Source organism: Bos javanicus, chromosome 8 (assembly GCF_032452875.1).
Source record: "Bos javanicus breed banteng chromosome 8, ARS-OSU_banteng_1.0, whole genome shotgun sequence".
In the NCBI taxonomy this organism is placed as follows: Eukaryota; Metazoa; Chordata; class Mammalia; order Artiodactyla; family Bovidae; genus Bos; species Bos javanicus.
In genome coordinates, this window is record NC_083875.1 from 106,434,468 (window position 1) to 106,459,814 (window position 25,347).

Genomic DNA, 25,347 nt, shown 5'->3' on the forward strand with positions numbered 1-25,347 from the left:
GTGTTGGAGAAGACTCTTGAGAGTCCCTTGGACTGCAAGGAGATCCAACCAGTCCATCCTAAAGGAGATCAGTCCTCGGTGTTCATTGGAAGGACTGATATTGAAGCTGAAACTCCAATACTTTGGCCAACTACTGTGAAGAGCTGACTCATTTGAAAAGACTCTGATGCTGGGAAAGATTGAGGGCAGGAGAAGGGGACGCCAGAGGATGAGATGGCTGGATGGCATCACCGACTTGATGGACATGGGTTTGGATAGACTCTGGGAGTTGGTGATGGACAGGGAGGACTGGCATGCTGCGATTCAGGGGGTTGCAAAGAGTCGGACACGACTGAGCGACTGAACTGAACTGAAAGAAGATAGAGGGGATGGAAGAAGATATTCCATGCAAATGGATATCAAAAGAAAGCTGGAGTAGCAGTACTCATATCAGACAAAAATAAAGACTGTTACAAGAGACAAGGAAGGCCACTATATAATGATCAAGGGATCAATCCAAGAAGATATAACAATTGTTAATATTTATGCACCCAACACAGAAGAACCTCAATATATATGGCAAATGCTAACAGCCATGAAAACAAAAACTGACATTAACACAATAATAGTGGGGGACTTTAACACTCCATTTTCTCCAATGGACAGATATACAGACAAATAATTAATAAGGGAACACAAGACTTAAATGACACATTAGACTAGGTAGATTTAATTGATACCTATAGGACATTCCATCCAAAAGCAGCAGAATAACTTTCTACTCAAGAGAACATGGAACATTCTCCAAGATAGATCACATCTTGGGTCATGAACTAAACCTTGGTATACTTAAGACAAGTGAAATTGTATCAAGCATCTTTTTTTTTGGCCACAGCACTATGATATTAGGAATCAATTATGGGAGAAAGAAAGAAAACCTGTAAAAAAAAAAAACCACAAACACATGGAAGCTAAGCAAGATGCTACTGAATGGCCAATGGATCATTGAGGAAATCAAAGAGGAAATCAGAAATACCCAGAAATGGATGGCAGTGAGAACGCGGTGACTCAAAACCTATGGGATGCAGCAAAATTTATTCTAAGAGCGAGGTTCATAGCAATACAATCCCACCTTAAGAACAAGAAATATCTCAAATAAATGACATAACATTGTATCTAAAGCAATTACAGAAAGAACATCAGCAGGAACAGAAGGAAAAAAAAAGTTAGTTAAGGAAAGAAATCATAAAGACAAAAGCAGAAATAAATGAAATAGAAATGAAAACAATAGCAAAGATCAATGAAACTAAAAGCTGACTCCGAGGAAATAAACAAAACTGATAAACCTTTAGCCAAATTCATCAAGAAGAAAAGGGAGAATACTCAAATCAATAAAATTAGAAATGAAAGAGAAATTACAACTAACACCATAGAAATACAAGGATCATAAGAGACTACTACAAGCAATTATATGCCCAAAAAACTGAGCAACCTGGAAGAAATGGACAAATTCTTAGAAAGGAACAACCTTCCAAGACTGAACCAGGAAGAAATATAAAATATGAAAAGACCAATCACAAGTAATGAAATTAAAGCTATGATTAAAAGTCTTCCAGTAAACAAAAGTCCAGGACCAGATGGTTTCAAACACAAATTCTACCAACCATAACTGATTAATAAAAACCATATGATCATTTCAATAGATGAAAAAATAGCTTTTGACAAAATTCAACACCCATTGATGATAAAAACTCTCCAGAAAGTGGGCACAGAGGGAATCGACCTCAGCATAATAAAGGTCATACAGGACAAATCCACAACAAACATAATTCTCAATGGTGAAAAATTGAAAGCATCTTCTCTAAGATGAAGAATAAGATAAGGATGTTCAGTCTTGCTATTTTTATTCAACATTGTTTTGGAATTCCTAGCCAGGCCAAACAGAGAAGAAAAGAAATAAATCGAATCCAAATTTGAAAAGAAGAAGTAAAACGGTCACTGCTTGCAGATGACATGATACTGTACCTAAAAAATCCTAAAGATGTCACCAGAAAACTACTAGAGCTAATCACTGAATATTGTAAAGTTGTAGGATACAAAATTAATACACAGACATACCTTACATCCCTATGCACTAACAAAGAAATATAAAAAAGAGTAATTTGAAAAAGAAAGAGTAATTAAGGAAACAATCCCATTTCCACTGCAACAAAAAGAATAAAATACCTAGGAATAAACCTGTTTACAGAAGCAAAAGACCTATACTCAGAAAACTGTAAGATACTGATGAAAGAAATCAAAGAGAACACAAACAAATGGAGATATACCACAGAAGAATCAATTCTGTGAAAATGACTATACTAATATTCAAAGCAATCTACAGATTCAGTGCAATCCCTGTCAAGGTACCAAAGGCATTTTTCACAGAATTAGAACATTTTTTAACATTTGTATGGAAACACAAAAGACTCCAAATAACTAAAGCAATCTTCAGAAAGAAAAATGGAGCTAAAGGAACCATGCTCCCTAAGTTCAGACTATACTAAAAACTTACTATAATCAAGATAGTATGGTACTGGCATAAAAACAAAATTGTGACTCAAGGGAGGATTGAAAACCCGGAGATAAACTCATGCATTGATGTTCACCTAATCTATTACATGACAAAGGAGGAAGGGATATAGACAACCATTTCATAGTAATAAAGGGTTCAATTCATCAAGAGGATATAAAACTTCTAAATGTTTACTCAGTGAATAAGAGCTTCAAAATGCATAAAGTAAAAACTGATAGAACTATAAGGATACATACATAGATGTATCCACAATCATCATCAGAGGTTTCAATACTACACTTTCAAGTACTGAACAGTAAGAAGACAGAAAATCAAAGAATTCAGAAGACTTGAAAATCACAACCAACAAATTTGATCTAACTGGTATTCACAGAGAAACTCATTGATAAATAGAAGGGTAGACATGATTTTAAACTGGACACTGAAAACAATGATAGACCAAATTTGATGCCATAAAATCAGTCTCAATAAATTTTAAATGATCCAGCAATTCTACTTCTGGGCACTGATTCAGAGAAAATAATAATTCAAAAATATACACACACCTCAATATTCATTGCTGCACTATTTACAGTAGCCAAGACATGGAAGGAATCTACATGTCCATCAACTGATATATAGATTTAAAAAAAAGAGAGATACATACATACAATGGAATATTACTAAGGCATTAAAAATGAAATGATGCATTTGCAGCAACATGAATGGGCCTGGAGATTATCATACTAAGTGAAGTCAGACAACGACAAATATTATATGATATAATTTATATGCAGAACCTAAACAAAAAACAATACAAATGAACTTATTAACAAAATAGAAACAGAGAACAAACTTTTGGCTATCGGGGGGAAGGATCAGGGAGAGGAAAAGATTGGGAATTTGGAACTGACATGTACACACTGCTATATTTAAAACAGATAATCAACAAGAACCTCGTGCATGACACAGGGAACTCTACCCAGTATTCGGTAATAACCTAAATGGGCAAAGAGCTTGAACATATGTATAACTGAATCGCTTTGCTGTACACCGAAAACACAACTTGTTAATCAACCCTACTCCACTATAAAATAACATAGAAAAATTAGAGATTAAAGTCATAAAAAGCATGTACTCTGACATAGTAGAATCAAATTAAAGCTCGAGGAGAAAGATATCTAAAAAGTCTCCAAATATTTGGAAATTGAGTACCATGCATCTAAAGAGCCCAAGGGTCAAAAAAGAAAACTAAAGGGAAATTAGAATGTCTTACAAGAAAAATCTCAAATCAACAACTTCAGCTACCAAGTTAAAATTAACAACAAAAAAAATAGGAACAAACAAAATCCAAAATAATCAAAAGGAAAAAAACAAAAACACAAACACAACAAAGATCAGAGTAGAAATCAACAAAATGAAAAATAATAGTGAAAATAGGTGAAATTCAACCTGATTCTTTAAGAACATAGGGATTCCCAGGTGGCTCAGTGGTAAAGAATCGGCCTGATAACGCAGGAGAGGTAGGAGACACAGGCTTGATTCCTGCGTTGGGAAGATCCCCTGGAGTAGGAAATGGCAACCCACTCCCGTATTCTTCCCTGAAAAATCCCATGGAGAGATGAAAGAAATTACCAATATCAAGAATAAGAGATTGACATCACTATAAATTCCATAAATATTAAAATAATAACAGAATATCACTAACAAGTTTTTTTTTTTTTCCCAGTAAATTTTATAATTTACATGACATGGATAAATCCTTTAAAACACACAAGGTACCAAAATCAGTTAAGAAGAAATACATAGCCTGAGTAGCCCTATATCTATCAGAGAATTAAATTAATAATTTAAACCAAGAAAAGTTCCAAGCTCAGATTATTTCACTTGTGAATTCTACCAAACAATTTTTAAAACTATATCACCCAAACTCAGATTCTACCCAAACTCTTTGAGAAAATTAAAAAGAAGAAAGTGTCTTGCAAATTTTTTTGAGAGCCCAGAGTTATGCTGACAGCAGCACAGATACAAGCATTACAAGAAAACTACTGATTAAAACCCCTCACAAACAAGAATACAAAAATCTAAATAAAATTTAAACATAACAAATACAACAATATATAAAAAAGATAGTGTATCATGACTGTGTGGGATTTATTCCAGGAATGCAAGGTTTTTTTTTTTTTTATCGTTTGAAGATGTATCAATATAATTTACCATATTAACAAACTAAGCAACATAAACTATGGCACACATAATTCAATATTCATTTTCTAATTAAAGCAAAGCAGCAAACTAGCATTCAGCTTTTTACCATCAAATATAAAAAATAAAGATACAAGCATTGTGTTGGGAGCAAGACAGACCAGTTGTGAGACTTCGGGAAGGTCACAGACCTCTCTGGTATTCATGACTTGATCTATCAAAATAGACTTGGTAATTGTTCGGCGACTACTATCAGCAAAACAGTCACCTAAGAATTTTTACCACTTGCCTCTCTCCCCCTATCCCCAATACCCCATCATCCTTCTAACCACCTCCACCGAAAAATGATTTGAACCCATCCATCTGAATCACAGCACTGTGGGGACAATTTGAACCAACATATCAATTTGAATAACTGTCCATGCACAGAAACAGACGCACAAGAACTAAGGTTTCCAGGTAAATAGAGAGTGTAGCTCCCAGGTGAAGCACAAAAGTAACAAAAAAAAAATGCTTTGAGGAGGGTCAGAAAGATAGATTCATGTTACTCCTATAACCTCTTCCCCAGGCCTGAGCAGCCCAGTGCAGAGACAGAACCATCCCTATGGAAGTAAAGTGAAGTCACTCAGTCATGTCCGACTCTTTGCGACTTTCCCTATGGAAGGAAAGAGAAAACTGAGGCCCACTCCACCTGCACTCCAGAGTCAGCTCTCATGGCTGCAGGCGGCTCCCAGCAGATGTCTGTGTGGATCCAGGCCTCTGGCTCAACCCAGCAACTGCTGGCTCCAGGGCCCGTGCAGCTTCTGTAGCACCAGGCTCCCTGTGGGCTCCCCTGAACCCAGGTTCCCATGCCACCTTGGCACCTGCCAGCTCCAAAGGCCCCCAGGTGATCTATCCTTGAACCCAGGGTTCCATCTGGGCCCAGCATGAGGTCAGCTAGCACCAACTCCAGATTTCGACCCACCCCAGAACCAGGCTGGCTCCCATGGCCCCAGGCCCCTGACACTCACCAGCGCCAGGCCTGCTCTCGTGGCCCAGCCTCAAGTCCAGCTCCCACAGACCCAGGCTCCCCACCTGCCCTCAGCCAGACCAGCTCTGCAGATCCACCTTCAGGAGGAAGCAGCCTCTTGTACACTCTTTAAGAATACTCAAAGCACTCAGGCCTAGAGGAGGAAATGGCAACCCACGCCAGTCTTCTTGCCTCAAGAATCCCATGGACAGAAGGGTCACAAAGAGTCGGAGACAACTGAGCGACTGGCCACAAAGCACTCAGGAGCCACTTTTCCCATCTTCTTCCGCAGGTCTGGGTGATTTCCATATCCTCCACCCCAACACGAAAGACAACTGTCTCAGGACATCACAGTGGAAACGGGAATCCCTCGAATGTCTTTATCTCAGTCCCAGAGATAACATATTCACAGATCAAGGTCTTCAAAAAAGGTAACCTGTAGACCCTTCCAAGTAGAAAAGGTCAAATCCTTGTTTGAATTAACTAACACCTTAGTATACGACTTTGAGGATCCAACTTAGAGACTCAGAATTTTCTTTCCAAGTACAAATTGCTACCTTCCCCTGCTGAAAATCACACCAAAAGCACACAGGTGTGGGCATGAGGTCACAGACACCAAACAATGACACTTCCCGATGCCTTCTCAGTTCAGAAAACACCAAGTGTGCAGAGATATTTAGATAATCCCAGTTGCCCTCCTCTGTCACACCATCTCAACAAAAGAGGAAGCCTTGGGCTTTCTACTTACCCGTGTAGAGGTCTGTATCTGTGTACTCGTCCACTTTCTTGTGCTGCAGAATATAGTCAGAAACCTTGGTCCCAATAGCTGGCTGAACGTCCACCCACTCCAAGGAGACCACGGTGCTGGAGGGCTCTACTGTTGGGGAGAGTCGCAGCCTGGGGGGATGACAGGGAAGGTGGGGGTTTTTTGCCAGCCAGTACTGTCTGGGCCCCAAGGAAGTGTGCATGTGTCCAGATTAAAAGTGTGGGTTTCAGTCTGGTTTCAAACTTGGATTCAACCCACCAGTAACCCTTTGCATATACTTAGGCAACTAATCTCACCTCTTTCAGCCTCTGTCTCCTTGTTTATAACGGGGATAAGAAGAGCTACCCTTCAGGATCCATGTGGAATCCAGTAAATTAATCCAAGTGCACAGTACGTGCCCACAGAAAATCGATTAGCTTGCCATTTGTTTAAATCATTTCTCCATGATGCTTCATTGTCAATTAAATTGGCAGTGCCTTCAAATACAGTATCTTCCAGCCTCCCTGACATTCTCTTCAGTCCCCCAGTGTATCAGTCAATCTTTCACTATCCTTAAATCAATAACCCCTCACAGAGGGCAGGAATCCTTTTATAAAGGAAGAAATAACAGAATGCTCGAAGGTGAGAACGGGGAGGGTCCTTTGAGAGAAAAAGTGCAATCCCTTCATTTCATAGAAGTAAAAGCAAGGTCCAGAAAAGAGAACGCTCTGCATAAAGTCACACAGCAAGCTGGGGACAGAAACACGACGGTGACTTTCCATGTCCCCCAGCCCAGACTCCTTCTCTCTTTCCACCATAGCCGCCAACTCTTCAATGACTGTCTCACAAGGGGTCCTCAGTATTGGTTCCTGCCCTGATTTCCTCTGCTCCCCACTCCATCCTCCTTCTTAACCTTACTCCCCTAATCGTGATGACCTTTCTCTACTTCCTCAAATGGTGAATTTCCCGGGTCAGGGCTTTCCCAGGCGCTCTGTCTTTTTCTTGAACCATGTCTGTTGCCATTGGCTGCCTGACAAGCCTGACTCTAATTCAGGTCTTCTCAGAGAGGCTTCCAGGCTATCTCCCTCTCCTCCAACTACAGCCTCCCCGTTTTGTTCTCTCCATTAGCACATCTTTTCTTTTTCTCTCATGTTTTCATTATTTAAACATTTAAATGGTACGCTGCTTCTGTTTTTGCTTTGCCATCTGTCCCCTTCCCTAAATGGTCAGCTCCCTAAGTGCATACACTGGGCCTGTCTTGCTCATTAGTGAATTCTCCAGTGTCTGACACATAGCAGGTGTTCAAAACTTATTTGTTGAATGAATGAATAACAGAAGCTCCTTAGAAAAGGTCCTACCCTTTCTTTATCTCAGTAGCCCTGGTGGTCAACACGGGACCTGACAAAGCAGTAGTTGGCATCCAGTAAACTTTTGCCGAATGGATGGGTAAAAAGAAGTAACGATGGATGGCTTGGTGCTATTAAAATAGCACATGCTGCAGTGTAAGCGTCTACCCCTGAGCCACGATTTTGTTCTGCCAAAGCTCCGTGCTTTTGCATAGGAGGAAGCAGGCCCCCAGAGACTTCAGGCCTCTGGTGAAGCACCCTGAGAGGAGAAGCAAGCCATGGCCTGGGCTGGCAGGACAGGCGTATGAGCTTGTGGAAAGGGGGCCCATACATACGTACACCGGCTGCGGGAGGGGGCTGCAGTTGGGGAGCCCACTGGCGTCGAAGGCGCTGAGGTCACACCTGCACCAGTCATCAATCACATCCCCTTTCCCCGAGCACCAGTAAGAGCTCATCAGTGCACTCCTGAAGGCCTGGAACAAAGGAGAACAAAAGAGAGGATGATGACAATGGTGGAGAGTAGAGAGTCAGTCCCAGAAGCCACGCCGGTAGTGGCCCGAGCTTCAGAACTGTCCTCCTGGGCGCAGGGCACCATCTCCTGCCTAAGGCCCTAGCATTCTAGCACCAGGTTCTTCTGTGTTGAGTCATTCCCTACCCAGTAGCAGAGTGATCACTGAGGCAGAACAGTAATAGCATCCCGTGAGATCCTCCCCTGGGCCTGACACTCCACCTATGTTGACTTATTTCACCTTCACTAGCCCACACAATAGCTATAATAAAAAATAACTCTTATTATCTCCCATTCTACCAACTGGAAAACTGAGACATAGAAGGTAAGTCATTTGTCTGAGGTTCTGGTAACTGAAGGGAGCTCGTAACTGATGGAGCTGGGATCTGATCCAAGGCGGTCTGGCTCCAAACCCTGCCCTCTTTAATACCTCAGCACACTGCTTGCTGTAGGAGTCTGACCACCTCACCATGCTGCTTATAAACCTTCAGAGACTCCTCAGAGCCCTCAGGACAAACTCTAAATCCCTTGCTCTAGCTCCTGACCACCTCCATGGTCTCATCTCTCACCACTCCTGATTTTCCTTTGCATGCTACCATCCACACATATGCAACCATTACCATGGCCATCAACACTGAATTCCTGTCTAGGAAAAGTGTTTTCTAAATCAGGAGATAGCAAAGCATTTCTGCAAAGGACCAAATAGTAAATATTTCTGGCTTTATGGCCAGTCTCTGCCACAATTACTTAACTCTGCCTTTGCAGCATGAAAGCAACATAAACGATAGTTTAAATGAATGGGCATGTTTGAGTTCCAGTAAAACTTTATTTACAAAGACAGCTGACAGGCTTGATTCATTCTGAAGGTCACTGGTTTGCTGACCCTTGTTCTAAGTGGTGATCAATGTTCTATTTAATTACAATGTGCTTCACTGTCTCTTGCTCTTTTTTAAAAAAACACACCCTGTCCTCTCTACTGGAATACTCTCAACCCCACCACCATCTTGGAAACCAATTTGCTCTTTTGTTCTCAAATACACCCTTCTTTTCTATGGGAACCTTACCTTGACTTTAAGCCTGGAAGCAGGTTTCTCTTCCAGACACCACAGCGTGCTGCGTCACAGCTAACCAACACATTCATTTGCCCGTCTCACCCAACAGACTCTGATCTCACCAAGAACACAGGCCACGCCTTATCCACATGAGTCTTCTCATGAGACTGAGAACACTTATTCGGTCAAGATTTATTAAATAAATTAATGGACACTGAAAAAACTGATCATAACGCTTAGGCTTAGATGTGCTTTCGGCTTTGCGTGTGCGCTCAGGCACTCAGTCATGTCTGACTCTTCATGACCCTGTGGCCTGTGGCCTGCCAGGCTCCTCTGTCCATGGGATTTCCTAGGCGAGAATACTGGAGTGGGTGCCATTTCCTTCTCCAGGATCTTCCTGACCCGGGGATAGAACCCACATCTCCTGCACTGGCAGGTGGATTCTTTACCACTGAGCCGCCTGGGAAGCTCCATGCTTTCTGCTTTAATCGCTCCATCTGTACTGCCATTGCATGGCACTGGGGATTCAGAATGTCTGACAGCTCTTCTTTAAACTTGGGGATTCCAGAGAGTGTTGATCTTTTATTCTTTGCCAGGTAACAGGTTCCACATGCTTTCTTCCTTTCTCTTTTCTTTAATGATTTTTTACTTTCTGTGTACTTTTTAAAGCTTCCCAACACCTACTACTAAGGACACTTGATTACCCAGGTGACACTTTTTGCATCTTGCATTGGTCAAAAGACTCAAGCACAGCACATTCGTGTAAAGTGGGTGTGCCTCCTTAGCAAAGAACACAGACCTAGAAGGAGAAGACGTGCAACAGGAACACTATCGCGTGAGCCTCCAACACAGTCCTCTCAAGGCCTCTGATGAGAAGGCTTCGATTATTCCTGCCCTATGTCCTTTCTCATATTCTCTCCTAAGGGATGAAGAAATGATCTAATGTCTCCTGAATTAAGAATAGCGACCCAAAGAAATAAAAAAGAACTATAATACAAGCTAATGTCCATGGGGTTGCAAAAGAGTCGGACACGACCAAAGTGACTTAGCGTGCACGCACGGTGTTCAGGAAGCACCTAGCCACACAGTGTAAGATAATTACACTTTAAGGGAATTTAAGGGAATAATTTAAGGGAATTAAAGGGGAATTTTCACAACGGTCCTGAGAAACAGACTCTATGATCTTCATTTACAGGTGAGGACTAGGAATCAGAGCAGTGAAGTAGTATTCCCAAGATCACACAGCAAGCGGATGATGAAAAGAGAATCCCAACCCAGACCTCTGTGGCTCAGAATTATAGGTCTTTTCTACTTAACTACTTGGGATAGTGGGGTTGGTTCCAAGTAGGATTGCCAGACTCAGTAAATAAAAACACAGGATGCCAACTTAAACTAAAAATTCCCAATGAACAACTTTTAAAGTATAAATATATCCCATTCATTGTTTGTATATAATTTATGTGGGTCAGAGTCTGGCACACAACAATAGCATTGTCCTTACTAAGGTTTGATATTGCTACATTACCTAAAGTTGGCTTCCCTGGTGTCTCAGACTGTAAAGAATCTGCCTGCCCGTGCAGGAGACCCAGGTTCCATCCTTGGGTTAGAACAATCTCTTGGAGAAGGAAATGGCAACCCACTCCAGTATTCTTGCCTGAAGAATTCCATGGACAGAGGAGCCTGGCAGGCTACAGTCCACGGGGTCACAAAGAGTCTGACACGACTGAGTGACTAACACTTGCCTACAAGTCAACTGATGTTAGGAATAAACGTCTGTTCTCCTTCAGCACCAGAGGGGGGCGCTCTCGTGAGGGCAGAAACCAGGTGGGCTGGCAGGAGGTCACTGTCAGACTTTCTCCTTCCTCCATTCGCAGTTTCCCCCTTACTTGAATTAGCATGTAAAACTGCTCGTGGCTTATGATCCTGTAACATCTCCAGCTACAGCTAAGGGCTTCATTATCACAATGGGGAAATCCAGAGGCATGGGTGAAAGTGACACAGATGGCAAGAGCTTGCCCTGGACTCCAGCAAAGGGAGGAGGGAGAACATCCTGTTTTGCGTATGTGTTTTGTTTTGGTGTGTGTGCGTGCGTGTGTGTGTGTGTGTGTGTGTGTGTGTGTATGGTTTTTGTAATCAATGGTCACTGGGGCTTGTGAAAAACAAAACAGGAAATCTCTCTGGACTTTGTGAGTTTCACCATCCAAGCAGCTCTTGGGAAGAAACCCTGCCTGTGGATCTCCACATCCACTGGCTCTTTCCCAAACCCTGGGGAACAGAATGGGGACTGCAGCGACGGCCAGGCAAACCGTGGACAGAGCTCAAATGCACGCTGATAAAAGGCCTGCTTCAGACAGGGAGCCCTTGCAAGGCAGCAGGAGCCAACATGCGTCAGCTCAGGTCCACACTTCCTTATGTCTCCAGTGCTTGCAACACTTCATCCCAAATCCAAATAGATCCCGAGGGAGAAGCAGCATAGAATGTTCCAGCTTCCAGGGACTCTGTAAATCATCTAATTGAATCCGTTCTGCAGATGCACATACAGTGGCCCAGAAAGGCTAGCTGGCTCATTCATGGCGATAGAGCAACTTAGCGGTGAAATGACTCTGTTCCTCCATTTAATCCTCAAAATTGCCCTTTGAGATAGGTGTCCTATCTCCATTCACAGATACGTGGAGGAGTAGGGATTTGAACTGAAGTCCATCTGAATTCTGGCAACCTTGACTACCTCTGGTCACACAGGAACAATAAATGCCAAGATTTCATCCGAAACATCCTTTTCAGCTGCTCGGCTTGTACCACGTGCTTCTGTGGTGTTCGTGTGTGTGCATGTGTGTGTGTCTGCGTGTGTTCTCAGAGGAAAATAAAACTTTACACTGGAGGCATTGTTGACTCTTAGCATTTGAGTAAATGAAGGGACTTAAGAAACAAATCCTGTCCTTAATACAGGGCTAAGGGTTACATTTGCATGGCCATTTGTTTTCATGACAATGAAGGCTTGCTCACTGCTAGCGAATGTTTCCAACTTCTGGCTAATTAGCTAGCAAACCAAGCCCGGCAGGATGAGAAAACAGCCACAAAAATGTTAAGCAATCAAAATAAACAGGGATTTATTCCTGACCCTGTTGTTACTTCTCTAGTTGAACTCAGCATAAGTTATTTCTCCCATTAAGCCTCAATGTCTCCATCTGTAGAATGAGGACACAGAAGCTTTATTTTAAAAGGTTTAATTCCCTGAACTTCCTCCTCCGTACCATGTGCCATCTAGATGCTAAGAAAGGTGATGAACAAGACCTAGTCACTCCAGAGGACTTGACTTACCTGTGCTCAGTCGTGTCTGACTCTTTGCGACCCCATGGACTGTAGCCCACCAGGCTCCTCTGTCCATGGAATTCTCCAGGCAAAAACACTGGAGTGGATTGCTATTTCCTCCTCCAGGGAATCTTCCCGACCCAGGGACTGAACCCACGTCTCTTTTGTCTCCTGCACTGGCAGGCAGATTCATTACTACTGGGCCACCTGGGAAGCCCTCCTGGGAACTGCAAAGGACTCACAGTCTAATGATGAAGACATACACAATTACAATTAATATGGTTCAACTGTTATGAAGTAACTCACGCCAGAGGTTTATGGAAATGCAAAGGAAGAGGACTTTTCAGCTCTAAAAATTCTGACAATGTCTTAGGAATCTTAAACTTCAAGATGACACTCCATATTTAAGATAGATGCTTGGGATCATCTATATATAATGGAAAGTCACTAAGCCAATGAATTAAATTCCATATTCTATACTTACGGTGGCTATGTTTTCCATTGACAGTTATACTCAGGGGCTGACACCAAGTCTGCTACTTTTGACACTGAGATGGTTCTAGTTTGTGTAACCACAAAGATGCCCTGATCTTCTCACTCAAGTCTTGATGAATATGTTATATTCAGTATTAATAAGCGTGGTTTTGAGGCTGTTCAAGCCATACTGGTTAAGGAGATGAAAGGCCTTCTAGAGACAAAGGAATAGACTACCTTTTTACCCCCAGGTTCCCTATTCGTGCCTGATACAGTCTCTAGCAGGTAACATAAGTCAGCCAGTATTTGTTAAATTGAATTAAAAGTTCACATGGAATTCTGAATGACATGAACCAAGTTTATAAATGATATCATACTACTACTACTACTAAGTCGCTTCAGTCGTGTCCGACTCTGTGCGACCCCATAGACGGCAGCCCACCAGGCTCCCCGTCCCTGGGATTCTCCAGGCAAGAACACTGGAGTGGATTGCCATTTCCTTCTCCAATGCATGAAAGGGAAAAGTGAAAGGGAAGTCGCTCAGTCATGTCCAACTCTTAGCGACCCCATGGACTGCAGCTTACCAGGCTCCTCTGTCTATGTGATTTTCCAGGCAAGAGAACTGGAGTGGGGTGCCATTGCCTTCTCCGATATCATAAAGCCAGGTAAACGTGTATGTGTGATGCTCTCCTTCCCCTAAGATTACTTGTATCTCACATGGATTTGGTACCTCCAAGCCAGAAACTGGGGGGTTACTCTGGGCTCCTCCCTCTACCTCATATGTCTCAAACCGACTTCTCTCACCTGACCCCACAGCTGTCTTACTGGTGTGGGTGAGTAATGCCTCTTCTCTAGGCAACTGTCATAAACTCAACTAGCCTTCCAGCTCCGACCTTTCCCAGCACATCCTCTCCCAGCTTTCTAAAACATCACTGCTACTCCACCCACCTTACTTGCTGCTGCTGCTGCTGCATCGCTTCAGTCGTGTCCGACTCTGGGCAACCCCATAGACGGCAGCCCACCAGGCTCCGCCATCCCTGGGATTCTCCAGGCAAGAACACTGGAGTGGGTTGCCATTTCCTTCTCCAATGCATGAAAGTGAAAAGTGAAAGTGAAGTCACTCAGTTGTGTCCGACTCTTTGCGACCCCATGGACTGCAGCCTACCAGGCTCCTCCATCCATAGGATTTTCCAGGCAAGAGTACTGGAGTGGGTGGCCATTGCCTTCTCCACACCTTGCTTGAACCCCTTCAAAAGCTCCACCACATTCTGGTCGAGGCCTCTACTTCTTAATCTTTCAAAGTCCTCTGCTGTTCATCCTGTGGCTCTTCTCCCATCTCCTCCTCACCATTGCTGCTCTAGGCGCCAGCATACAGGATCTTACAGGAGTGCACTGCTTCATACCAAGCCTTTCCTCATACTCTCTCTTTGATCTAAAATGCCCTTTCCCCACTTATGTTTCCTTGCTAAAATCCAGGGCATGTTTTGTTCACCAGGATCCTATCACACTTGGGAGATTCTGTCTCTCTCTCCTCTCATTCAATTTTTGCACATTTCACATTCTCTTGAAATTTGCTTGTTTATGTGCACTTCTTGCTTATCAGGCTGGGAACACTTCCAAGCCAAGGTAATATATTTGATTCATCTCTCTCTCTCCCCAGCTGCAAGCAAAGGAGTCAACATATCATAGGGTCCCAAAAACATGTGTTAAATTCCATAGATATAGGTAATAGGATGCTTGGCCAAAGAATGACTGTGTATACTTGCTGTTTTTCTTTTTCCAGCAAGAGAGATGACAGCAATGCAACTGATCACCTTAAAAACATTAAGTTTCTCTGGAGTCACTGAAAAGAGGGTTGGGGTGGGTTTGCTGGTAGAATGCCTTTTGGAGACATTTGGGATTACAGCTTGGAGGAGGGTAGGTGGATACCTGTTTGCCCTGGAAGTACTCAGATCTAAAGTAAGATGCTAATAGGGCCCAAGAGAGAGATGGGAGGAAAGGGGGTGGTTGGCATTCTAGTTTTGTAGGGAGATTAGTACCTGAGCCCATGTTGACCATGTTTAATTGGTCAGGAGGAGCTAGGATGGATGGGCATGGAAGGGTTAAGGAAGGTATCGGAGCAGGGCTTGTGCAGAGACAGAAATAGTATTTTAGAGCCTGGCCTGGACCTCTTAGATAGGATCTACCTGAGCCGCCTGCCATACAGCCATCTGCACACCCCCTAGAGTGTCTACAGGAAATGTCCATCACTCGTTGTCCTGGTAGCTGCAGGACTTGGAAACCAGAGGCTGGAGACCAGAGGCTATCGCCCCCATTCTTTGTGGAAAAAAATAAGTGATGCTGGTATGTCCTGACAGTGAGGAGATTAACTGGTCATCTTGTTACTAATCAATGGGTACATACTTAAACAGATATGTGAGAACATGTTTGGGAAGAGAAGTGGTTAACGTTAGTTGATTTTAATCTCTTATTCCCAAACAGAGTAGGAAGGCAGTTGTGATGACTTTAAAACATGACCCTAAACATCTTTGACATGTTCCTCCGCACAAGGCGGGATCCAGGTTCTCTCCCCTTGAGTCTGTGCTCTACACCTGCTTACCAAACTACTGCTGCTTCAATTTCTGGGCTCAGGTTTTCCGAAGCTGGCAGCTTCCATGTCATGTCTTTTGGAATGTTCACTCTTAGAGTCCAACTGCCATGCTGTGAGGAAGCCCAGACAACATGGAGAGGCCACGAGTAGGTACTGTACCAAGAGACCCAGCTGAGGTCCCAGCCAGTAGCCAGGGTCACCTGCCACATGGGTGAGCCACAGAGACCCTGTGACTGCAGCCACAAGAGGGAACCAAGTCAGAACTGCCCAGCAAGGACTTCCCTGGTGGGTACAGTGGGTGAGAATCCGCCTGCTGATACAGGGGACACAGGTTCAAGCCCTGGCCCAGGAAGATTGCCCATACTGTGGAGCAACTACAGCCTGTGAGCCACAACTACGGAGCTCGCATGCCTAGAGCCTGTGCTCCGCAAGAGAAGCCACTGCAACGAGAGGTCCGTGCACTGCGATGAAGGCGAGCCCCCACTCGCCGCAACTAGAGAAAGGGTGTGTGCAGCCAGGAAGACCTAGCACAACCAAAAAATAATTAAAAAAAAAAAACGACAAAAAACTGACCAGCTCAGCCGAGTCACCCCCAGAACCATTAGAGACAATAATAAAATGATCATCATTTTAAGCTGCCAATTTTGGGGATTGCACAGGAATACATAACTGAACAGAGGTAATTCACGTCTGAATAATCCTGAAAGGTTACTGAGAACAGTCAGAATTAGGGAGCAGCTGAGCAAAGGCAAGTAGAAACAAACTACGTACTGATCCCAGGAGCTAGAGAGAGCTCTGAAGTGCTGACACACGTTCTCACTGCACAGATCCCTGGCACTCCAGGCCTGAAAGAGTCCTGGGAGGTGAGACTGGCCTTCACAACTGTGCAGACGAGGTGGCCCCAAAGGAAAAGTGACTTGTCCAGGTTTACACCACACACCTGGCAGAAAACAAACTAAGGTCTTCAAATCAACTAATATTCACTATACAAGGCTGCCAACCTTTGGAACTCGGTTCAAGCCACCAAGTTCTTAGGCTGTTAGATAGGAAACAAATATAATAGCAACATTTACTAAGAGTGTGGTGAGCACTTTAATGTACATCATCTCATTCAATCCTGTCCATAGCCTTATGAAGCAGGTTCTACTGTTACTGTCCCCGTTTTGTAGATGAGGAAACTGAGGTTGGAAGCGTGAAATAGCCTATTCAAAGTCATCCAGCTAAAAAGGGTAGAACAAGGATTTGAACTCAGGTCCTTTGATCCTGCCATCATGAACAATATTCTTACTCACTAGAGGATATTAGTAATAGCACTTAACATTTATTGCATGCTTGTGTGTGTTCAGTCACTCAGTCATTCATGTCTGACTCTTTGCTTACTACAAGCCAAGCACTGTTCTAAATGCTTTACATGTATTATTTCTCACAATAACCCTAAGTACTTTAGATGTTTTAACTCATTTAATTCTCCCAACAACCTGAGAGGTAGGCATGATTATCATGTTCCGTGTTACACTTATGCCCAAGATCCCAGGGCTAGGAAGTGGTGTGCTCAGGATTTGAAGCCAGAAAGTCTAGCTCTAGAGCCGGCGCTCTGAAACGCAAAGCCTCCAAACACATAATCTAATGGAGACCATCCATTTTTTTTAAATGCTAAGTTCTTGATTCCATTTAACATATACTGAAATTTTTCACTGAACCTATGGGAATGGGCCGATGAAAATGCAATAGATAACTATCACCTACATTTGAGTCACATGTCAGCAATCTTATATAGTTCAATGCAACAGAAGTCAGAGGACTGACTAGTCTCACAGGAAGGGGCCACAGAGCATGAGTGCTTCAGACAGGAGAATCCCAGGGAGCTCTAGCATTTTCTGCCTAACTTGCTGTGTGACCTGAGTAAGTCAGTTACCCTCTCTGGGCCTTATCGTCACCTGTATTTGCTTCAACTTGGACATACATCCCAGAACACGGCTGCTTCTAATCATTATGTGATTTGTCTTCTGGATAAAGCTGTTCACAATTCTATCACCCCCTTTAACACTTCCCATTGTAGACAAACTACCTGGGACCCCTTAAAGGTCCATGCCAGTAGGCAAAACTACGGAGGCAGCAAAAGGGTCAGCGGTCGGCAGGGGTGAGGGGGGAGGGAAGAGGGAATGGGGGAGTACAGTAGATTTCAGGGCAGTTACCCTATTCCGTAGGACACTATTACAGTGGATTCATGTCATCGTGTATTTGTCAGGACTCACAGAATGCACACCAAGAGTGGATCTTCATGTAAACTGTGGGCTTCGGGTGTTAATGATGTGTCAGTGCCAGCTCACGCTTGTAACACGTGCACTACTGTAGTGCGGTATGACAATGGTGGGGAAGACGGCATGTGGGAAAAACAGGGAGCATACAGGGACTCTCTGCCCTTTACACCGAGGGTTTTCCTGGGAATGTCTATCTGCTCTAAAAAGTAAAGCCTACCGCAAAACTCCAGCAGTGAGCATCCTCTCTGTAGAAGACAGCCCAGATGCTGAGCATGCCACTGACGGTCTTCAAGGAAGGGCAGGAGGGGGATAAAGAAGACAGACACCTATTACGCTCTTCTTCACTCTAGGTCTGGTGCTAGGGCTCTGTTAGCTTCTGTAAGACTCCTAGCAACGTGTGGATACGGCAGCTCTTCCTGTTCCCAGTCATCCTTACAGATGAGCACGTGTAGGGTCAGAGAAGACATCCCAGCCCAAGTCCCCCAGACCAAATGCAGCAGAGCAGAGGCTCCCACACTTTGTCCCTGGACCTCCCTTACCCCACCCCTCCGTTTCAGCCTCTGAGTCAGAGCCCCCCACTCACAAGACCACACAGTGGCATACTAATGGGCAAGGACCCATTTCCTGTATGAGAACCTGTGCAGCTCCATCTATGGCTCTATAAATCACAGGAACGACACCTAATTTCCCCTGTCAGGATAAATTACACTTTCCAAGCCTCTCACGCCTGAAGGATGAGAGCCTAACAGAAGTGCTTGTTAATTTGGGCGACACGGGGAAGACATTGAGAGGTGGCCAGACCCCTTCTTGCCACACTTACCTCTGCTAAATGAAAAACTATTAAAGAAATAAATACACAACCCACTGAAATGCTGCTGCATGGGGCTCTGTCAGCTGTCTGTTTCCCAAGATGTACAGAGAAGAGATGATAGGATTATATGATCCTCAGGCAGAGAGCTATTTTTCCTGTCAGTTCACTCTATATTTTAGCTCTCATCCATCTCAGGTAGAAGATGAAGTGTTGGGTTTTAAAGCATTAAAAGTAACAGGGAGCATTGCTGAGCAACATACATGCCAGACACAGTGCTCAGTGTTCGGCGTGAGGAGTCATTTTCATCTGCATGGCAATGCCATGGCTCGGGTACTTCCATCACTCCCATTAAACAGAGCAGTGGCCACAGGTCTGGAAAAGGTCAGTTTTCATTCCAATCCCAAAGAAAGGCAATGCCAAAGAATGCTCAAACTACCACACAATTGCACTCATCTCACACGCTAGTAAAGTAATGCTTAAAATTCTCCAAGCCAGGCTTCAGCAATATGTGAACCGTGAACTTCATGATGTTCAAGCTGGTTTTAGAAAAGGCAGAGGAACCAGAGATCAAATTGCCAACATCTGCTGGATCATGGAAAAAGCAAGAGAGTTCCAGAAAAACATCTATTTCTGCTTTATTGACTATGCCAAAGCCTTTGACTGTGTGGATCACAATCAACTGTGGAAAATTCTGAAAGAGATGGGAATACCAGACCACCTGACCTGCCTCTTGAGAAATTTGTATGCAGGTCAGGAAGCAACAGTTAGAACTGAACATGGAACAACAGACTGGTTCCAAATAGGAAAAGGAGTTCGTCAAGGCTGTATATTGTCACCCTGTTTATTTAACTTATATGCAGAGTACATCATGAGAAATGCTGGACCGGAAGAAACACAAGCTGGAATCAAGATTGCTGGGAGAAATATCAATAACCTCAGATATGCAGATGACACCACCCTTATGGCAGAAAGTGAAGAGGAACTAAAAAGCCTCTTGATGAAGGCGAAAGTAGAGAGTGAAAAAGTTGCCTTAAAGTTCAACATTCAAAAAACGAAGATCATGGCATCTGGTCCCATCACTTCATGGGAAATAGATGAGGAAACAGTGGAAACAGTGTCAGACTTTATTTTTCTGGGCTCCAAAATCACTGCAGATGGTGACTTCAGCCATGAAATTAAAAGACGCTTACTCCTTGGAAGGAAAGTTATGACCAACATAGATAGCATATTCAAAAGCAGAGACATTACTTTGCCAACAAAGGTTCGTCTAGTCAAGGCTATGGTTTTTCCTGTGGTCATGTATGGATGTGAGAGTTGGACTGTGAAGAAGGCTGAGTGCCGAAGAATTGATGCTTTTGAACTGTGGTTTTGGAGAAAGCTCTTGAGAGTCCCTTGGACTGCAAGGAGATCCAACCAGTCCATTCTGAAGGAGATCAGCCCTGGGATTTCTTTGGAGGGAATGATGCTGAAGCTGAAACTCCAGTACTTTGGCCACCTCATGTGAACAGCTAACTCATTGGAAAAGACTCTGATGCTGGGAGGGATTGGGGGCAGGAGGAGAAGGGGACGACAGAGGATGAGATGGCTGGATGGCATCACTGACTCGATGGACATGAGTCTGAGTGAACTCCGGAAGTTGGTGATGGACAGGGAGGCCCGGCGTGCTGCGATTCATGGGGTTGCAAAGAGTCGGACATGACTGAGCGACTGATCTGATCTGATCTGATCTGAGACTGAGGCCCCAAGGACTCTGTGTTCTTTGCCTGTGTCACATAGCCAGTATTTGGCAGAGCAAAATTCACACTTGGTGGTGGTGGATTAGTGGCTAAGTTGTATCCGACTCTTGTAACCCCATTGACTGGAGACTGCTAGGCTCTGTCCATGGAGTTCTCCAGGCAAGAATACTGGAGTGGGTAGCCATTTCCTTCTCCAGATCTTCCCGACCCAGGGATTGAACCCAGGTCTCCCGCATTGCCGGCAGATATTTTACCAACTGAGCTACAAGGAAAGCCCAAAATTCACGCATAAGTGCGTCAAATCCCAAAGCCTAAATGTTTCACCAGTGTGAGCTAATTTAATCCTGCGAGCTCAGTCTTCGAGTTACACGAGACATCACTAGAGCATTATAATAACTTCTCCATCCTTTCCTTAGGCAGTTTCAGCTCGGTTTCTGTTTCTTACGAGTGAAAGAGCTATGACTGCGACAAGTATAAATATTCTGTGTTGCTGTGTCGAAACAGTGTTATGGGAAGCGTGGGTCTGTCTTTCATCCCCTCTCTCTTGCTTATCTTGTAAAATTCTTTCATCGTTCATTTATTTAAAAGTTCTATTCATGAAAAAGCAAAAAAAATAAATAAATCAAAAACGTTGAAAATAAATACTCTGTTTTAGCCTGGCACACAGGGCCTTTTACACAGTGATACTGTACAATGTCCTCAACATCACATCCTACTACGCAGGCTTCCCAGCCCTGCATACCATCTCTGGTAGCCACCTGTCATGAGCCAGACAGGGAACAGACTCATGCCACTGTGCCTTTGCTCATGGCTTCCCTCAGCCTATAATATCTTTCCTCCATTCTACCTTTAAACAAAGCATTCTCATTAGTTAAGACCCACTACGACGGCAATCTTCTCTGAAAACTCTCTTCTGATTTCCCAACAGAACTCAAGGCCCCCATGGCACCTTGGACGGCACATCCATTGATGAACTACAGGATTTTATACATTTGCATGTCTGTTCTCTCCACTGAACTGTGAGTTCATCGCTTTATTTTATCGTAAGCTCCTTGCACAAGGCCCGGCCCAAAGAAGGTACTCCATAAATGTCTGTGATAGGAATAAGCATTGCATGAATGACTGGTAAATGCTGAGGACTGGAAGAGTGGGAGCTCTCTCTTCTCATGTCTGATCTGTGTTATCCTTATCGCCCTGCTCAGTCAGCAGGGCCATAGACTGTGCTCACAGCCTTCCAAACCATCTCCAGACTATTTGTCCCGCCTGTCACTGAGCTGATAGCAATTGTGAAAATGACGAATAGCAGACCAATTATGAGCAATAGGAGACATCAGCTATAACTCCTGGGAGAAGACCCAGCCATATCAGTAGCCTCATCCATCTAATCGTGAGTCATCTTCCCAAGGCATCTTGCCCTGTGACCTTGAACTGCCAAGGGCTTCTCAGTCCCACACAAATCCGAGTTCTCTAGCGGACCGCTCCTCCTCTCGGCCTGTCTCCTCCAAGGCGTTGCTCCTGGCCCGCTCCGTCCTGGAAGGGGAACCTGGATGGAACTCACACACTTTTCCTAAGGGAAGCCTTTAGCCAGCGATCCCAGCCACACCCAACAGGCCAGACCTGCCTCCCTGGGCCTGCTGTCCTTTGACAGATAGCAACTCCTCTCCCCTCTGGTGAGGCCATCTGGAGCTGGGAGGCGGGTGGGAAGGTTTTGAGAGGGGGATTTGTCCAAGACTGTGGCGTTTCTGTTGCTAAATGCTAGCTTCAGTTCGTGGTGAGTTCCTGAGTAAAGGACTGTGCAATTTCCCTTCTGCGGTCACTGGTGACTTCACTTTTCCAGTACGCCCATCTTCCCTCAGGAGGCGTCTGAGGAAGGCAGCCTCCCCAGCATCTGGGGCCCCCGTGGTCGGGCCTGTGGGTGGGGGCAGGGAAAGAAAGGTCAGGGGGCAGGAGGGGACATGCTTTGTCTGGACCCACACTGACTTTATCTTTGCCTTGGAGAGGGCACCTTGGAAATCTGGCTAAGGAAATCATGAAAAGGGAGATTTCTACCCGGTTCACTGGAGCCATATTTCCACCCTGATCAGTTGGACTCTGAGAAGCCTTGATCCCTTAATCCAGCAAAGGACATTACATATGCTGGAGGAACAGCAGAGCATGGAGGATAAGCATACGATCTTTGGAACCAGATCCCTGGATTCAAGTCTCAGTGTCATCACTGAGCAAACTCAGTAGACGTGACTTCACTTCTCTGCACTTCATTCCCACATGTGTAAAATGGGGCTATATTGATACCTACACCTCAATAAAGAGTGGCATAAAAATCCTTTATAAAGTCCCTAAGATAATGCCAGAACCACCCATATGTCCACACATACACATATATTTGATAATTATAGAGTACTGACAAAGCTCTAAACCTGGATATTCTCCAAATGGAAGATAATTATGCTGAATTATTATTGCTTATTATTAACGTAGTACCATTGTTATTCATAATTATTTACAGGCAACAGTGATTCTAGGCACATCTGTGCTCAGAATTATTTTTATTCTTTTTAGTATTTTTTCCAATGGAGAAAAAAACATGTTATTAGAACCAACTATCAGAGACAGTAAGATGACCTCTGCCTTTGGGAAAGCAGGCCTGTCCTAGTCTCTGTGAACTGACTACCCTTTTGGTTTTTCAATCAGCAGAAGCTTGGGGGGTAAGATGATTACAGTTATCATGCACCTACTCTGTGCTAGATGCTCTATCAGAAGCAAGAGTTGAAGAAGGAGAGAGGAGAAGGAAAAAACAATGAGAAAGGGGATAAAGAGGAAGAAGACAAAGGAAGGGGGAGAAGATGCAATTAACACAAATCAAGTTTCTACTCACCCTAGGCATCACTAAGTGCTCTGCATATATAATCATATTCAACCTAACAACAATTCTGTGAGTTACATACTATTACCCTCCTCACTGAGATTCTCAGCAATTATTAAGTTCCAGTATGCAGGAAAAGAAGAATGTAAGCCTAGGTCATCTGATTCTTATACTGCCCATATTCACATATGTCACCCAATATAATATCCTGAACCAGCCTAGGCAGCAAATCTTATCATTCCCATCTGACTGAAGAGAAAAGGAAGTTCAGGTAGGCTAAGTCACCTGTTCACTAACATCCATCGTGCATATGTGTTAGTTGCTCAGTTGTGTCCGACTCTTTGTGACCCATGAACTGTAGCCCACCTGGCTCCTCTGTTCATGGGATTCTCTAGGCAAGAATATTGGAGTGGGTAACCATTTCCTTCTCCAGAAGATCTTCCCAACTCAGGGGTCGAACCCAGGTCTCCTCCACTGCAGGTGGATTCTTTATGGTTTGAGCTACCGGGGAAGCCCTTTACAAGTGTCCATGGAATTGGCAACATCTGACAGGTAAGCATAAAATATGGAATTCAAATCTAGATCTGATGGACTCCAAACCATGGGAAAACAACTCACTCAAACACCTAACATTTCAAAATCTCACTAATAAGTCTTTACTCCGAATGTTACATTAATGCCTTCCTGAAAATAAAAAAAAAATAATATATATATATAGATAAATATAAGTGTAGATTATACCTATACAGTATAACTACCTTATAACTACCTTGGACATACCCTTCATCCCTATGTCCTCCAGTCCCACTCAAAATGGGACCCGCAAGCTTGAGAAACAGTAACTGTGAGGCACCAGGGACAGACGGACGGACAGACAGCCTCACCAATGTGGGAGCCCCGCCCTCAGGCAGCCACCGTGCTTCCACTTCCTGGCATTCCTTCTGAGTTTCTGAAGGGAAGCCATAATTTCTGGAAAGGATTCAGGTTGGGCAATCTCAAGTTAAAGGAGCCAAGCCCAAGTTCTTTTAAGAATGAATCAATGTTTCTAGAACAATGTTGAGATGAGGGTGTTGGAGTGAAGACACCGACTTCAAGTAGATGGTGTAACCAGTCAGCTTCCAAAGGGCTGAGAAGTGACTGAAAGGTAAAAACAGAACAGCTTGTTTTACCATCAAGGAAAGGTGAGGGAAAAGACAGTGACAGGAGGTGACTTGAGATCCCAAGAAAGGCCACTGATGACAGAACAGGCTTGCCCACGTCCAAGAACAGAGAAAGGAGCCAAAGATGCAGTCATCTCTATAGCTTACACATTGAAACAACAGGCTATGGGACCACACAGATGCAACTTTAAAATTCTGGTTCCGTAACTACTGGCTGTGTGACACTGATAAGAGATTTTCCCTCTGAGCCCCCGTTTCCTTTAATGAGCCAAAAATTATGTTTTGAATACTATGAGCATGACAGTAAAGATAGAAGCTATTGTGACTCAGGACAGAGCCAAAAGTCTGGAAGCAAGAAACTTGGATGCTACCCTTAATTCTGCAGGCAAGCAAAGCAGTCTGTGTGTGTTCTAACTTCTTTCTCCATCACACACACATCAAGAAGGATATAGGCATACTGGAGTTCTTTCAGAGGCAAACACTCAGAATGGCTAAGGCTGAGTCTGAGATGAGAAGCAGACTCATGTGATGAAAAGCAATCAAAGGAACCGAGGGTGACTACCAGAAGAGCCCAACAGAGTCCAAAGATATCACCAGACACCTGAGACACTGTCGCTTAGAGCCAGGAGAGAGGACAGACTTTTACTGAGCTGCTTTCTATGAGCCAAACATTGCTGCTAAGCATCTTACATGGATCATTTCAGTTAATCTGTGAAACAACTCTATATGGTAGACATTATTAATC

At 43.9% G+C, this 25,347-nt stretch overlaps 1 protein-coding gene across 6 annotated transcripts in view; it reads right to left on the reverse strand.

Annotated features, from left to right (window-relative positions):
• The window catches only part of ASTN2 (astrotactin 2), a 1,056,817-nt gene that overhangs the window by 166,476 nt on the left and 864,994 nt on the right, over positions 1-25,347 (reverse strand). For all 6 annotated transcript variants that reach the window (XM_061426655.1, XM_061426656.1, XM_061426657.1 and 3 more), the window contains 2 exons: positions 8,178-8,311; positions 6,496-6,644 (listed from right to left, as the gene is read on the reverse strand). In XM_061426655.1, coding sequence (XP_061282639.1) covers positions 6,496-6,644; positions 8,178-8,311 — 283 coding nt within the window. The remainder of the gene's footprint in view (positions 1-6,495; positions 6,645-8,177; positions 8,312-25,347) is intronic.